This window comes from Natrix helvetica (genome assembly GCF_964273705.1).
Source record: "Natrix helvetica genome assembly, chromosome: 2".
NCBI lineage: Eukaryota > Metazoa > Chordata > Lepidosauria > Squamata > Natricidae > Natrix > Natrix helvetica.
In genome coordinates this window covers 296,808,448-296,823,157 of record NC_138552.1, presented here as the reverse complement: position 1 = coordinate 296,823,157, position 14,710 = coordinate 296,808,448, and the positions used below count along the sequence as shown (strand labels likewise).

Genomic DNA, 14,710 nt, shown 5'->3' with positions numbered 1-14,710 from the left:
TTGTTTTCCTATTCCTTTCCCAAAGTTCTTGCCAAGCAGCCAAATTTTGATTACATGGCCCTGGGGATGCTGCCATAGTCACAAGTGTGAGGACTGGTTGCAAGTCACTTTTTTCAGTCCCACAGTAAAGTCAAACGCTCTCAAACAAATGGTTGTAAGTTACCTCCGAAACAGAAAGCACAAATCCTGGCCTATGTGCAACTACCAGGAAAGAGCCTCACAAAAGGCACTGCTAGAATTTTGCTGCCAGCATAAGAGATCAGTAGTAGTAGGGGACCGCTGCTTTAGGAGAGATGGGTGATATAGGAATATGAGAAGGAAGGAAGGAGGGAGGGAGGGAGGGAGGGAGGGAAGGAAGGAAGGAAGGAAGGAAGGAAGGAAGGAAGGAGAGACAGTTAAAATGAGGGGGAAGGAAGGAAGGAGAGAATATTAAAATGAGGTGAAGGAAGGAAGGAGAGAAAGTTAAAATGAGGGGAAGGAAGATGAGAAAGTTAGACTGAGGAAGGAAGGAAGGGAAGGAAGGAAGAAAGGAAGGAGAGAAAGTTAAAATGAGGGGAAATGAAGGAAGGAAGGAGAAAATATTAAAATGAGGGGAAGGAAGGAAGGAGAGACAGTTAAAATGAGGGCAAAGAAGATGAGGAAGTTAGACTGAGGAAGGAAGGAGGGAAGGAAGGAAGGAGAGAAAGTTAAAATGAGGGGAAAGGAAGGAAGGAAGGAAGGAAGGAAGGAGGAAGGAGAAAATATTAAAATGAGGGGAAGGAAGGAAGGAGAGACAGTTAAAATGAGGGGAAAGAAGATGAGGAAGTTAGACTGAGGAAGGATGGAAAGGAAGGAAGGAAGGAAGGAAGGAAGGAGAGAATATTAAAATGAGGGGAAGGAAGGAGAGACAGTTAAAATGAGGGCAAAGAAGATGAGAAAGTTAGACTGAGGAAGGAAGGAGGGAAGGAAGGAAGGAGAGAAAGTTAAAATGAGAGGAAATGAAGGAAGGAAGGAGCAACTGTTCATTTAATGACCATTCAGTGGCAAGGTGACATTTGTTAAGCTGGTTTTGCCCTGTTTTACGACTTTCCTTGCCACCGTTAAGTGAATCACTGCAGTTGTTAAGTTATCAACACGGTCATTAAGCGAATCTGGCTTCCCCTTGTTGACTTGGCTGGTCAAAGGGTCGCAAAAGGGGGTCACGTGACCCCGGGACACTGCGACCGTCATAAGTACGAGCCGGTGGCCGAGCGTCCGCAGTTTGATCGCGTGACTACAGGGAGGCTGCAACGGTCATAAGTGTGAAAAAGGTGATAAGTTACTTTTTTCAGCACTCTTGTCACTTTGAAAAAAGTCAGTAATCAAACTGTTGTAAGTCGAGGACTGCTACTCCCCAAACCTTGAAAATCCTTTCCCCGGCAAGGCTGTTAACGTTGCCCCATCCATTGCAGACCCCCGTCCCTTCCTCCCCCCCCCCCCCCGGTATTCTCCGTTGTTCCGTGGCATTGCGGGGTGAAGGGTCTTTGCGTGTCAAGGTTCCACTTAACAGACCCCCAGCAAGCAAAAATCCGAGGCAGGTGAATTCCTCAAAGAATACCGTATTTTTCGGAGTATAAGACGCACCTTTTTCCCTTCAAAAAGAGGGAAACCGGAACATGCGTGCGTGCAAGTGCGCACATGCGCAACAGAGCACTGGAAACCCAAAGACAAGCTGGCCGGTGCACACATACCCATTTTGGGGGCGTTTGGGGGGGCGTTTTCAGGCCATTTGGGGGGCCGAAAACACCCTGAAAACCGCCCAAAAATGCCCTGAAAAGGGCCTCAAAATGGCCCCCCAGAGCCCCAAAACGGATCTGTTGTTTGGCCAGTTTTTCGGCTGTTCTCAGGCCCTTTTCTGGCCCTCAGGCGCCCGTGAAGAGCAGTGGTGACAGCATGCATTCCCACAGAGAGGTTCGCCATCACGGATGTATCATATTGGCCCAGATCTGGTGAAAACCGTGTCTCAAGCGTCCCGCGGTTTCCACCTAATTGACAGGTCTTTCCCTTTTCTGGTTGCCTGGCGACCTCACTCCTCCTTCCTCTGCCCAGGTGTGAGAATGTCCTTGGTTCCCAAGAGAAAGTATTTTGTTTTGGCTACCAAAACCCCAGCTATCTCTAATCCCCACCCCACCCGACAGCCCTGAGTTCCAGGGTATCAAACCAGCTTCAGTCAGGTCAGCTTGAGGGTTGGCAGAGGGCTCCCACGACTGGGAATACACCATTTCTTCCACTTATTCTCCAAAGGGCCCCAGCAAAAGGGACTCCCACCCCGGCCAAGGAGAAAAGCAGGAAGGGCTCTCTGGGGGACCTTCGGGGTAACATCTCCTCCCCCACCCTTTTTCTTTCCCGATTTTTTTTCTGTCCAGATCGAGGAAGAGATGCTGGCTCTACAGAACGAGCGCACGGAACGGATCCGGGGCCTGCTGGAGCGCCAGGCGCGGGAAATCGAGGCCTTTGATTCGGAGAGCATGCGCCTGGGCTTCAGCAACATGCTGCTCTCCAACCTCTCCCCCGAGGCCTTCAGCCACAGCTACCCAGGAGCCTCCAGCTGGTCCCACCACCCTTCGGGGGGCCCGGGCCCTCCCTGGGGCCACCCCATGGCAGGCCAGCCTCAGGCCTGGGGCCATCCCATGCAAGGGGGCCCCCAGCCGTGGGGACACCCCTCAGGGCCCCTGCAGGCGGTGCCTCGGGGTGGCTCACTCGGGGTCCGTAACAGCCCCCAGGCCCTGAGGCGGACGCCTTCCGGGGGACGGACTGAGCCGGGCATGAGTCGCAGCGCCAGCGTCACCTCGCAAATATCCAATGGGTCACACATGTCTTACACATAATACCTTCCGTTCGGTGCCCCTTCTAAGGGCGGGCCGCCCCGCCGGCACCGTCTGCCCGCCCAAAGGAACTGCCGACAGGCCTCTTCCCCCCCAGGAACCGGTCCCGGGCAAGCGCAGGCTCCGGGTACCGTTCAGTGGGCCCGTCTTGCGCGGCAAGCATTGCGTTCCGCGTTTGCTATTTGGGATGTCATAGTATTTGGCTGTAGTGTGGCTCTCTCACCTGACACGCACCGGCTTTAAGGAAGCTCTGTGCGGGCACGAGGGGTAGAAATGCCTCCCCCTCTTCAGGGCTGTGGGGAGAGCGGGCTCCCCGCCTCCCCTGCAGCTCAAGGAGGAAGGTGAGAGGGTTCCCCCTTTGCCCCCGAGGGTGACTTTGTCCAGGGGGCCTGGAGTCCCAGCTCCCTTTCGCCCCTGCCGGTTCACCTGCCCCTCCAACATCCCCTCAAGGGGGGTTCCTTGTAGGGAGGGGCTCCAGGAAAGCAGCTCCCCAGAACCTTGCCCATCAAAAGAGGCTGGGGCCGCGCAACCCCCCCCCAGGCCCGCGGCCTTCTGCGCATTTTCTGTTGCACTACGACGCGCAGCCTCGAGAATTTCCGGGCACGCGCAGCAGCTTGGACAGAACTGCACTAGTAAAATGCACCTGCTCGAACCCTTTGTGCAGCTCGGCCTCAGGGGCTGGGTGGCGTGCGAGTGACCACGAGTGCATGCGCGCGGGAGGGGGAGAAGCCAGGGGGGAGGGGCAGGAGAGCCTTTTTTTAAAGGGCTTAATACTGTGACATCTCACCAAAGTTCAGCCTCAGAACTCCGTGCCGGACCCCCATTCCCGGCCGGTGCTCCTGCTCTCCTCCCGAACCCTTCCGGCCCGCAGCCAACCGCTCTCCGATGCCAGAGGTTCTTGTGAACGATGCCATAAATCGCCCCCTAAATGCCGCCACCAAGAGACCAGGAGTCTCTGCTCCTGACACTACGTTTGCCAGTTTTCATTGGGCTTGCCACATGGTGATGATGATTATTATTATTGTTATTATTATTATTTTTCTCGTTTACACGTCCAACCGCAACCGTTTGTAGGGGTTTGACTTGCCACAGGGAGTCCCGGCTGCTGCTGCCGGCGACGCGAGAGGTTGGTCGCGGGCAGGGCCGAGTGGGTGCCAGTCCTTGCCAAGCCCGCGTCGAGTGGGCATCTCGGTTTCTGTGGGGCGACTCGGCCTCCAAGGAGCCACGCGGGGCCCATCGCGGCCCCAGAGGGAGCTGGCTCTTGGTACCTTCTGTGCCACGGCAGGGAAGGGGGCCTGGCTTTTAGCGCCCGTGGGGTCCCTGGGAGCAGTTGGCCTTCAGCTCGGTCAAATCGCTGCCAGCTGTGCCATCCCCGGCGTCTTGTTGTACATTATTTTTCTTGCACACGTAAAGCAAACACTAGCTACTAACTTTAGGATTTGCCTTTTAACACACCTATAGGGCTCAGAAACGTAAAAGTTTTTTTTTTAATGTCTCTCCGTGACATACCTGTATAGAAGAATATACTCTCCTGTGTGTCACACCTTCCATCTTTTTTTTTTAAAATCGATGTGACTTTTAATTTAGCTAAATTAAAACACACACACACACACCACTCCAGCTCCTTCGGTTCGGCTACATCTTCCGCCTCCCACCCCCACCCCCCCATCCCACTTCGGCTTCTGACTGGGGAGCCGAAGGGGGCCTGGAGCCTGGCCTGAAAAATGGGAGGGGGACAGAAGACCCAGCCACCCACCCCGCTCCCTGAATGGGGCACAGCTGTAGTTGCCAACATGGAGGGGGGAGTAGCAGAGCCCCCTTCTGGGTTGACCTGTCTCGATGTAAGTCCTTGGGTTGCTGTGAGCTCTCTTTTGGGGTGGGGTCTGCACTGCTCAGCCAATGAACCCGTTGCAAGGAGGGAGGGGAGGGCAGTGGCCCCACACACATCGTCCTCGACCAAGGACCACCAAGCCCAAACTCCTTGCCCAGGTGGCATCTTTCAAGCTTTCCTCAAGTCCTCAAGATGCCCCTTCTGTCACGCGACCTCGGTTATTTGAGGGAGGGGTCAGCAGGCCCTCCCCAACCCAGGAGTTGCACTCTGGACATGCCCAGCAGCCCGCCCCACCCGCTCGCCCACCCCTCAAAAGCTTTGCTTGCCTCGACAGTGAAACCGACGTGACGTCGAATGCGATATTGGCGTTTCCGTTGCCGGGGAAGATTCGCGATGGAAGCCATTTTTCTCTACGCGCCCCCCTCCCCCCCTGCCATGTACATCCATCCGTGCCAGGCTCTCCATGGAATTAATATTTTAAGTAAAACAATTTGCCAAACCCTGCCCGCTGCCTTGGTCTTAAGTGCTTGGTGTGTGCGAAAAGGAGACGAGAGAGTTTGTGTGCGTGTGTGTGTGTTGTCTCCAAAAACGTCCGTGGACTTTGTGCTTTTCTGAGAGTCGCAATGCAGGGAGACAAATGCAGATTTTCGGTAAGTGTTCTTTTAACGCCCATTAACGAAACCCGTTTTCTCCGGCGGGAGGAATGTTTTGTGTAGCCGCATAATAAGATTTTTCTGAGACAAAAGTTGTGAGTTTTCAGAATTGGGCCTAGAATGGGTTTTGCAGGATTTCCCAACCTCCGCTTGGTCCCCTTTTGGGGAGCTCCCTTTTGCCTGCCTTGCAAAATCGTTCCGTGGCCTTTGAGCTGGGCCGGTTCCCTGCAGACGTTTCATGACCCAGCTAGGCAACATCATCAGTTCTAGGTGGGAGGGCGGGTTTGCCAGCAGTTTAGAAGTTAGAAGCAGCCTGATCAAGGATACACCAAGAAGAAAACCATCTTCCCAGTAATATAAACAGGGAGTATATGAACGGATCAAACCTGGCTCACTTTTAGCACTGATGATGTTACCTACCATGAAACAATCACCCCACAGTCATCCTCTTTGCACTGATGATGTTACCTAGTTGGGTCATGAAACGTCTGCAAGAAAACCACCAAGTTCAGAGTAACAAGCATCCCACATTCGTCATCTCATTCTCTCCACAAACTCCGTTCCCTTCCAGCACTGAGGATGTTATCTAGTTGGGTACTGAAATGTCTAAGAATAAGTTGAGAGAGGGCAAAGGGCCTCATAGTCCCCCCCCCCCCCAAATCACTGCTAGTGTTACCTAGTTGGGTCATGAAACGCCTGCAAGAAAACAGGCAAGTTCAGAGAGCACCTAGCACCTCAAACAGTCTGGTGCCTTCTTTTCCTCCTCTTCCCCCACAAACCCTCTCCCTCCTAGCACTGATGATGTTACCTAGTTTGGTAATGAAACATCTGCAAGAAAACAGCCCAGCTCAGCACCAGGGACCCCACAGTTCAAGCCAGGCTATAAATAGTCTATGGGCAACGTCTTATTTGGTCTTTCCACTTTATCTCATGAAGGGGGGGGGGTTGGGGACAGGGGGGTGAATTTTCCATTTATTCCTTAGCCAATTTGCACTCCGGACACTCCAACCAGACGCCTGATTCTGGGCAGGCCATCTTCTCCCCAATTTCCATCCCTCTGGCTGGAGACCTTGGGACCATGATCTGCAGTAACAGCCCCCTCTCGTCAAGGCATGCCATGGCTTCCCCACTACCCCCGGGCAGAGCCTGGGAAGAACCTGGCAGGCGGAGCGCCAAGCCCGGGTGAGTGGCATGGGTTGAAACTTCCTGCTGCGTTTTCAGTAGAAGCGAGACCCCCAATTCCCTCCCCGCCATTTCTGCTTCGGAAAAAGTTCCCTGGCCACATCAAGTGAGCAACGGGTAGCCCTGGTGTGCTCCCTAGAGAGGCTGACCCACGGATGTTCCCACCAGCTTCCCCCAGGGCCAGAGGAAGCCCACAAAGGAGCTTCCAAGATGATGCTGCCATGACGACCCTGGGGGCAACAGAGATAGCCCAAACAGCTGGCAGTTCAAGCCGTCCCTTTACTGCTCCGAATCTCCCCAAACGCTCCCACTGGCAAGTCCAAGGGCAGAGTGATAACAAACACCCCCCACCCACCCCCGGTGTTCGGGGCCAAACCGGTAGTAGTTTGGCAGCCTGGGCCGCTGCTGGAACCATCAGTCAGCCAGGCCTGCCACGCCCCCGAACCGGTTCTCCCATAGGTGGCGCCATCTTGTTTTTTGCTTCTGCGCATCAAACTTCAATCAATAAGAAAATAGAAAGCAACATTACAGTTTGATTTCTAATGAACGACTCACAGCTTCAATGTCACTTGGAATTGTAAATTGTAGAATGCCTTATTCAATTGGACATAATTAAGGGACCTCGGGGGTCTTCTAATCCAAGCCCTTGCTCAAGCGGGAAAAACATTTTGGACAAATGATCGTCCAGTCTCTTCTTAAAAACTTCCAGTGTTGGAGCATTCACAATTTCTGGTGGCAAGTCGTTCCACTGGTTAATTGTCCTCACTGTGAGGAAATCCCTCCTTAATTCCAGGTTGCTGGAATTCCAGGTCTCTCGGTTGCTTTTTGTCCTGCCTTCGGGGGCTTTGGAGAGTAGATTGACCCCCAGCTCTTCTTTGGGGCAGCCCCTCAAGTATTGAAAGATGCTATCATGCCCCCCCCCCCCAATCCTTCTTTCCGTTAAACCAAAGATATCCAATTCCTGCAACTGTTCTTCGTATATTTTAGCCTCATCCTTGTGGCTCTTCACTATTTCTAGAGTCTCAATATCTTTTTTCTCATCGTGGTGACTGATTGGTCGCAGAATTAAACCCTAATTTATGAATTGTCCCAGAATAAAATGCCTCTCCCCTTTGCCATATTATTAAAGCCTGTCTCGGATCTCCTCTGTCCCCATGTCCAGCCAGCACGAGGCTTACAAAGCTCCAGATGGTGATTGGACAGAATAGAATAACAGAGTTGGAAAGGATGTTGGAGGTCATCTAGTCCAACCTCCCGCCCAAGCAGGAGACCCTACACCATTTCTGGCTGATTTGAGTCCAGTCTCTTCTTGAAAGCCTCCAGGGATGAAGCTCCCACAACTTCCGAAGGCAACTTGTGTTCCATTGGTTGATTGTTTTCACTGTCAGAAAATTCCTCTTTATTTCCAGGTTGAATCTCTCCTTGATCAGTTTCCACCCATTATTCCTTGTCTGGCCTTCGGGGGCCTTGGAGAATCGCTTGACCCCCTTCCTCCTCTCTGTGGCAGCTCCCCAAATATTGGAAAATGCTCTCCTGTCTCCCCTGGTCCTTCTCTTCCCTAGACTAGCCAGGCCCAGTTCCTGCAACCGTTCACCGGATGTTTGAGCCTCCAGTCCCCTCATCATCCTGGTTGCTCTTCTCTGCACTCTTTCTAGAGTCTCAGCAACTTTTTTATAGTGTGCTGAGCAAAACTAAATGCAGTACTCCAGGTGTGGCCTTACTAAAGCTTTATTAGGTATTAGTTCCTCCCTTGATCTTGATTGAATCACTCTCTTAGTTAGGATTGCATTGGCTTTTGCCACCCCATTGGGATCTTCCAGCCTTATAAAGGCTCTCCTGCTTGAGCAGCGGGTTAGACTAGAAGACCTCCAAGGTCCCTTCCAACTCTGTTAATTTTGCATCTTCTCCACCACTTCGCATTTTACACCAGTCCAGCAAGGCGGAGAGCCCGGAGGGGAAGCCCGCCCCGACTCCGCCCCGGCCGGGTTGGGCAGGGCAAGGCTGGGTTGGGCGTTGGGTCCGCCTCGGCTGGCCCCGGAGGAAGAGGAGGGGGCGGCGTGGCCCGATGGGGGAGCCGCGGCCGCCTCCGGGGGCACCGGTGCTGTTCTTGGTGCTGAGCCTGGCGGGCAGCGGCGGTGGGCAGGTGAGGCGGGGGCGTCGGGAGTGGATGGGGGGGAGGGCGGCCCTCTCTCCCCCCGTACTCCGGGAAGGGGAGGCCCCAGGGCTCCGGTCGGGCCCGGGTGGGGGTCCGCGGGCTGTGTGAAACGGGCCTAGCAGGAATCCGGGTCGGGGGTCCTCCCGGGGGGAGGTCTCTGCTTTCCCACGATCTTTGCAAACCACGTGTCGCGGGGGGGGGAGGAGTCCCCTCAACCTGGGTTCAGAGTCCTGCGAAGCAGCGTGAATCGGGTCGGGTGCGAAGGCAGCGCAGAGCGACCGGGGGCGGGAAGGGAAAGGAGACCCCTCCACGACTCGCCAAAGAGGCCCTTCGAACCCGCCCCCGCCCCTTTGCAGGGTAGGGGGAGTGCCCCAGGAACGGCGTCCGGAGTGGTATGGATGCCCTCAAGTGACCCAGAACGTGGGAAAAGCCTTGGCGGGCTCGCGTTTGTCCGCGCAGGATCCGTCAGTCTTGCAAGCAAATGGGTAGCTGAATTGGTTAGCTACCTTACGGACTAGAAACTTGCCCCCGCCGGAGGGAGCCTGGGATGAGGGAGAAGCGTGCCCCTTCCGTGGGATGGAAGGAGGGCTCGGCTTGGCATCGGAGCTGCTGTCCGGCAGGGTTACGTCTTGCAGCCCGGCCCCACGAAGGGTCTTCCGGCCGCTTGAGGAGGGGGGGTCGGAAAGGGAGGAGGGGCAAAAGATTAGCCGGACCAAAGCTGAGCCCCTCCTGCCCTGCCCCCATTCCTATGCCCGCCCCAGAGCCCTGCCTTGCGCTTCCCTCGCCCCCCCCCAGCTGCGCTGCCCCCCCCCGCTTTTCTGCTTTGGGTGGGGGTCGCTTCTCCTTAATAGATTATTTATTGTCAAATGTCATCGTTTTTATAAGTGTGTCCACGGGTGCTTTTTCCCTTCCTTCCTTCCTTCCTCCCTCCCTCCCTCTATTTTTCCCTTCGCCTTCCTTCCTTCCTTTCTTCCTTCCTTCCTTTCTTTCTTTCTTTCTTTCTTTCTTTCTTTCTTTCTTTCTTTCTTTCTTCTTCTTTCTTTCTTTCTTTCTTTCTTTCTTCTTTCTTTCTTTCTTTCTTTCTTTCTTTCTTCCTTTCTTCCTTCCTTCCTTCCTTCCTTCCTTCCTTCCTTTACCTCCCTTTTCCTCTTTCTCCCATTTTTTCTTTTCTCCTCTCACTCTCTCCTATTTTTCTTTTTCTTTCTTTTTCTCTCCTATCCCTTTTATTTTCTCTTTCTTTCTCTCTCTTTCTTTCTTTCATTTTTCTTTTTCCTTCCTTTCTCTATTTTTTTTATCTCCCCCTCTCTCTTCTCTACTTCTTTCTTTTTCTCTCCTTTACACACACACAAACACACACACACACACACACACACACACACACACTTACTTCTCTTCCTCCAAAAGGAACTCTGGGCAGTACACAAATAAAATATTAAAAGCATAAAAAACAGTGTATAACTTCTCACAGAGGCAAGGAATCTTAGAAATTAATTAAGAGGTGGGGGGGCGGCCCTGAGACCCCTAACCAGCCCTACTGCTGCCTCCTCCTCTGTGCTCCCCGAAACCAGATTTTAGGGGAGAGAGAAAAAAACCCCTCAACATTTATCTCCATGCCCCTCCCAGCTCTTTGCAAAACGCTCGGACTTTCCTGGCTAAATATGGTGGGTTTTAAGACCCAGCAGCCAAGTGCCTCTTGCTGCCTTGCTTTGAGATCCACCCACCCACTCGAGTCTGTTTTCGGCTTCTCGCTCTGAAATGACTCTGGGGGCGTTCCCTTTCCTCCCCATTGGCCGCCGGGAAAGCCAGGGCTCCCGCCCCTCTTTGCCCTGGACCAATCAGCAGCTGCCCAAGTGGCAGCCGCAATCTGTCCCAACTTGCCAAGCAAGTTGGCAGTGCCCTCTGTTGCCAGGGGCTGGTGCAGAGCAGCTGCAGAGGGGCTGAGACTTGGCACTTCTCCCCAGGGGCAAAGCCCCCCCCTCTCCTCTCCTCTCTTTGGGAAAGACCATTCCCCAAAGTGGGAAACTCAGGTGCTGATGTGGGGCTGCCAAAAATCAAGCGCCTGGCATCGGGGCTGGCATTCAGGAGAGGAAAGGGGGCATTTAAAGTCCCCAACTCCTATGCAAATTATCCTGTGACGCACAAACACAAAGGCCCGACAGACAGACAGACAGACACACCCAAAAGAGGCCTTGTGCAGAGAGGGAGTTATACTTTACTTAAATTTGAGAGTCTGTGTGGACTTCAAGTCCTAGAATTCCCCAGCCAACATAGGTGGGAGTTGAAGTCCATACATGTTAAAAGGCTCACAATTAGCTGACTGGGAATTCTGGGAGTATTTATTTATTTTATTTTTTTATTTACTGAGCGCTTATATACCGCCCCCTCTCCCGAAAGGGACTCGGGGTGGTGTACAGTCCATACAAGAAATACATCATATAAAACTAAATAATTGAACAGTTAAAAATTGTTAAATAGGAAGATAGATATGGAGGAGGTTAAAAAGAAGATTAAAAAGGAACTGTACAGCTGAGTAAATATAAATATAGATTTAAAACCCCTAAAAATATCCCATAAAATTAAATTTAAAAACAATTCCCCTAAAATACCAGTTAAGAAATATGTCTGCCAGGAGGTAATAGTTATGATTATGCCAGGCCAGCCAATCGGAACAGGTGAGTCTTCATATGTGGAGTAGTAGTCCACATATCTAAAAGGCTCTCAACTAGCTGGCTAGGGAATTATGGGAGTTGAAGTCCACACATTTCGCAAAAGCTCACAACTAACTGGCCAGGGAATTCTGGGAATTGAAGTCCACATGTTAAAAGGCTCTCAACTAGCTGGCTGGGGAATTCTGGGAATTGAAGTCCACATGTTAGGCTCTCAACTAGCTGGCTGGGGAATTCTGGGAGTTGAAGTCCACATGTTAAAAGGCTCTCAACTAGCTGGCTGGGGAATTCTGGGAGTTGAAGTCCACATGTTAAAAGGCTCTCAACTAGTTGGCTGGGGAATTATGGGAATTGAAGTCCACATGTTAAAAGGCTCTCAACTAACTGGCTGGGGAATTATGGGAATTGAAGTCCACATGTTAAAAGGCTCTCAACTAGCTGGCTGGGGAATTCTGGGAGTTGAAGTCCACATGTTAAAAGGCTCTCAACTAGCTGGCTGGGGAATTCTGGGAATTGAAGTCCACATGTTAAAAGGCTCTCAACTAACTGGCTGGGGAATTCTGGGAGTTGAAGTCCACATGTTAGGCTCTCAACTAGCTGGCTGGGGAATTCTGGGAGTTGAAGTCCACGTATCTAAAAGGCTCTCAACTAGTGGCTGGGGAATTCTGGGAGTTGAAGTCCACATATCTAAAAGGCTCTCAACTAGTGGCAGGGGAATTCTGGGAGTTGAAGTCCACACTTTGCAAAGGCTCTCAACTAGCTGGCTGGGGAATTCTGGGAGTTGAAGTCCACACATCTTAAGGGCCCTCACATTGAGAAACACTGAAGAAATAAGCTTTTATAAAGCCCTCATTTGCCACCAGTTTTCAAACCAGGTGGGCAGACTCAGCGGCCAAGTCGTCAAGAGAAGGCAGGAATGGGGGGAAATCCCTTCTCTATGGGGCTTAATATGTTTCCATCTCCTTTTTTCACCTTGCTTGTAAAAAAGGAGTTTTGGAAAGAAGCAGGTTGGGGGTCTGAATGGAGTGGGGGGAGGTGTCAAAAATTTCAGACCCATGGAAAGTCCCGCCCCTTTTGACACGTGTCAAAGAGGGTTGAGGCATGGAGGGGTCTCGGAACTTTTCTGACCCCCATCCTCAGTGGGTCTCCCCAGGCAGGCAGACTCCGCACCCACAGCAGCTGCAGAGGAGCAAATGGCAAGAGGAAATTTTGGGGTGCTCAGCCATGGTTTCCCCCTTTTTCCAGGAGAACAAGGCCGTCTTCGTGGACCAGGAGAGTTTTCCTGCACAGAACCTTCCTGGCAACAGGTGAACAGTCACAACTACGAGGACTCCTCCGTTTATAATAGTGGGTGGTGTGATCCTTTGGGCCTCACAGAAGTCTTCCTCTCTGCTGAAGCATCTTGTCAAACCGGCAAGCTTGCATACACCTCGTCCTCAAATTGCCACCCTTACTGGGCCCAAAATCTCCGTTGCTAAGCGAGGCGGCTGTTAACAGAGCTTTGCCCCGTTTTACGACCTTGCTTGCCACACTGCAGTTAACTTAGTGACATGGTCGTTAAGCGAATCTGGCTTCCTCTTGGCTTGTCAGAAGGTCACAAAAGGAGATCACATGACACCCCTCCCAGGAACACTGCTACCGTCATAAATGCAGGTAGTCCTCAACGTATGACCACAATTGAGCCCAAAATTTGTCCTTAAGAGAATGACTTTTGCTAAGTGAGTTTTGCCCCATTTTATGACTTTTTTTGCCATCATTGCTAAGTGAATCACTGCAGTTGCTATGTTAGCGACACGGTCGTTAAGCGAATCTGGCTTCCCCATTGACTTGGCTTGTCAGAAGGTTGCAAAAGGGGATCACATTACCCCGGGACAGTGCAACGGTCGTAAATATGGGTCAGTTTGCCAAGCATCTGCAACCATGGGGATGGTACAATGGTTGTTAAGTGTGAAAAATGGTCGTAAGTCACTTTTTTTAGTACCGTTGTAACTTCACGAGTGAACGGTCACTAAATGAAAGGTTGTAAGTCGAGGGCTACCTGGTACTCCCCAACACAGGACTTCGCTGTGTTCCATATAGCAGATGGGTGGTGTGATCCTTCGGACCTCACAGAATTCCTTCTCTCTGCTGAAGCGTCTTATGTAACTAACAAGCTTGCATGCCCTCATGCAATTATACTCGGAACTCAGACGAAAGCTACTGAGCACAGGTGATTCCACCTGCCTCTGCTTAAGTTATGGCCCCACATTTCAGGGTGCTGCTTGGAGAGGTCCTTGTTGTATCCCCGTTTCCCCCAAAATAAGTCCCCAATCAGGCTTTCCAGTGCATGCGCTAAAATAAGCCCACCCCGAAAATATTGCAACACAGCAGCAGCCATGAGGTGACCACGCTCGCCGCCTCCTGCACCTCAAAAATAGTAAGATCTCCACGAAAATAAGGCCAAGCGCTTATTTCGGGGGTCAAAAGGAAATAAGACTCTGTCTTATTTTTGGGGAAACATTAACTTTTCACTTGTGTTTCTCCGCAGTGGTTCCAAAGGCAACACTGGGGCAGCCTTGGGAGAATCAAAGGACCATCGTTTTCAAGATTGGCTGACCAGGCTGAAGGTAGGATGGAAAAAAAGAGAGCACACCCTCTCTCTCTCTCTCTCTCTCTCTCTCTCTCTCTCTCTCTCTCTCTCTCTCTCTCTCACTCACTCACTCACACACACACACACACACACACACACACACACACAGGATTGGAGGTTTCAACCACCCCCTCCCCATTTCTTGCTTCCTTTTAATAGGAAGCCATTCATCATCCTGGTTTCATGATGGTTAATTTCTGGAATTCAGGCTGTGGAGATCTCTTTCGAAGGAGCAGGAAGAGTGGTCGTGCCAAAGGGGTGAAGGGCGGGTCTCCTGGGCAGAATGGGTGATGCCAGCCCATTTTGCAGAATTGGGAGGTGCATTTGTATGGGTTCACCAGGCTACAATGTGCCAAAGAACTCTTGAAGGCTTCTTTCCTTGAGGTGGCAAGTCCTGGATTTCTCTGGGGGTCCCTGGTGCTCTCTGAGCTGGGTGGTTTTCTTGCAGACGTTTTATGACCTGACTAGGAAACATCATCAGTGTTAGAAGAGAGTGGGGTTTGTAGGAAGGAGGAGGACTGTGGGGTTCTCCTCCTCCTCTTCTATCTTTCTTTTTTCCCTTCCTCCTCCTCTTTCTTCTCCTCTTCCTCCTCCTCCCCACAACCCCTCCTCCCTTCCAGAACTGATGATGCTACCTAGTGTGGTTATGAAACATCTGCAAGGAAACCCCCCAGCTCAGAGAGCACCAAGGACCCCACGGTTCAATCCTGAGCCACACGTTCTATTGATACCTGAATTTCACTGACAGCTG

General features: G+C 51.9%; 2 protein-coding genes across 2 annotated transcripts in view; both read left to right on the top strand.

Moving 5' to 3' along the window:
• The window catches only part of TAOK1 (TAO kinase 1), an 80,112-nt gene extending 74,934 nt beyond the window's left edge, over positions 1-5,178 (top strand). Inside the window, exon 20 of the mRNA XM_081945399.1 lies at positions 2,385-5,178. Within this exon, the coding sequence (XP_081801525.1) occupies positions 2,385-2,846 (462 nt within the window). The 3' untranslated portion in view covers positions 2,847-5,178. The remainder of the gene's footprint in view (positions 1-2,384) is intronic.
• A 3,318-nt stretch (positions 5,179-8,496) lies between these two features.
• Positions 8,497-14,710, top strand: part of TP53I13 (tumor protein p53 inducible protein 13) — an 11,048-nt gene continuing 4,834 nt past the window's right edge. Inside the window, exons 1-3 of the mRNA XM_081945486.1 lie at positions 8,497-8,652; positions 12,576-12,637; positions 13,858-13,936. Of these exons, the coding sequence (XP_081801612.1) occupies positions 8,575-8,652; positions 12,576-12,637; positions 13,858-13,936 (219 nt within the window). The 5' untranslated portion in view covers positions 8,497-8,574. The remainder of the gene's footprint in view (positions 8,653-12,575; positions 12,638-13,857; positions 13,937-14,710) is intronic.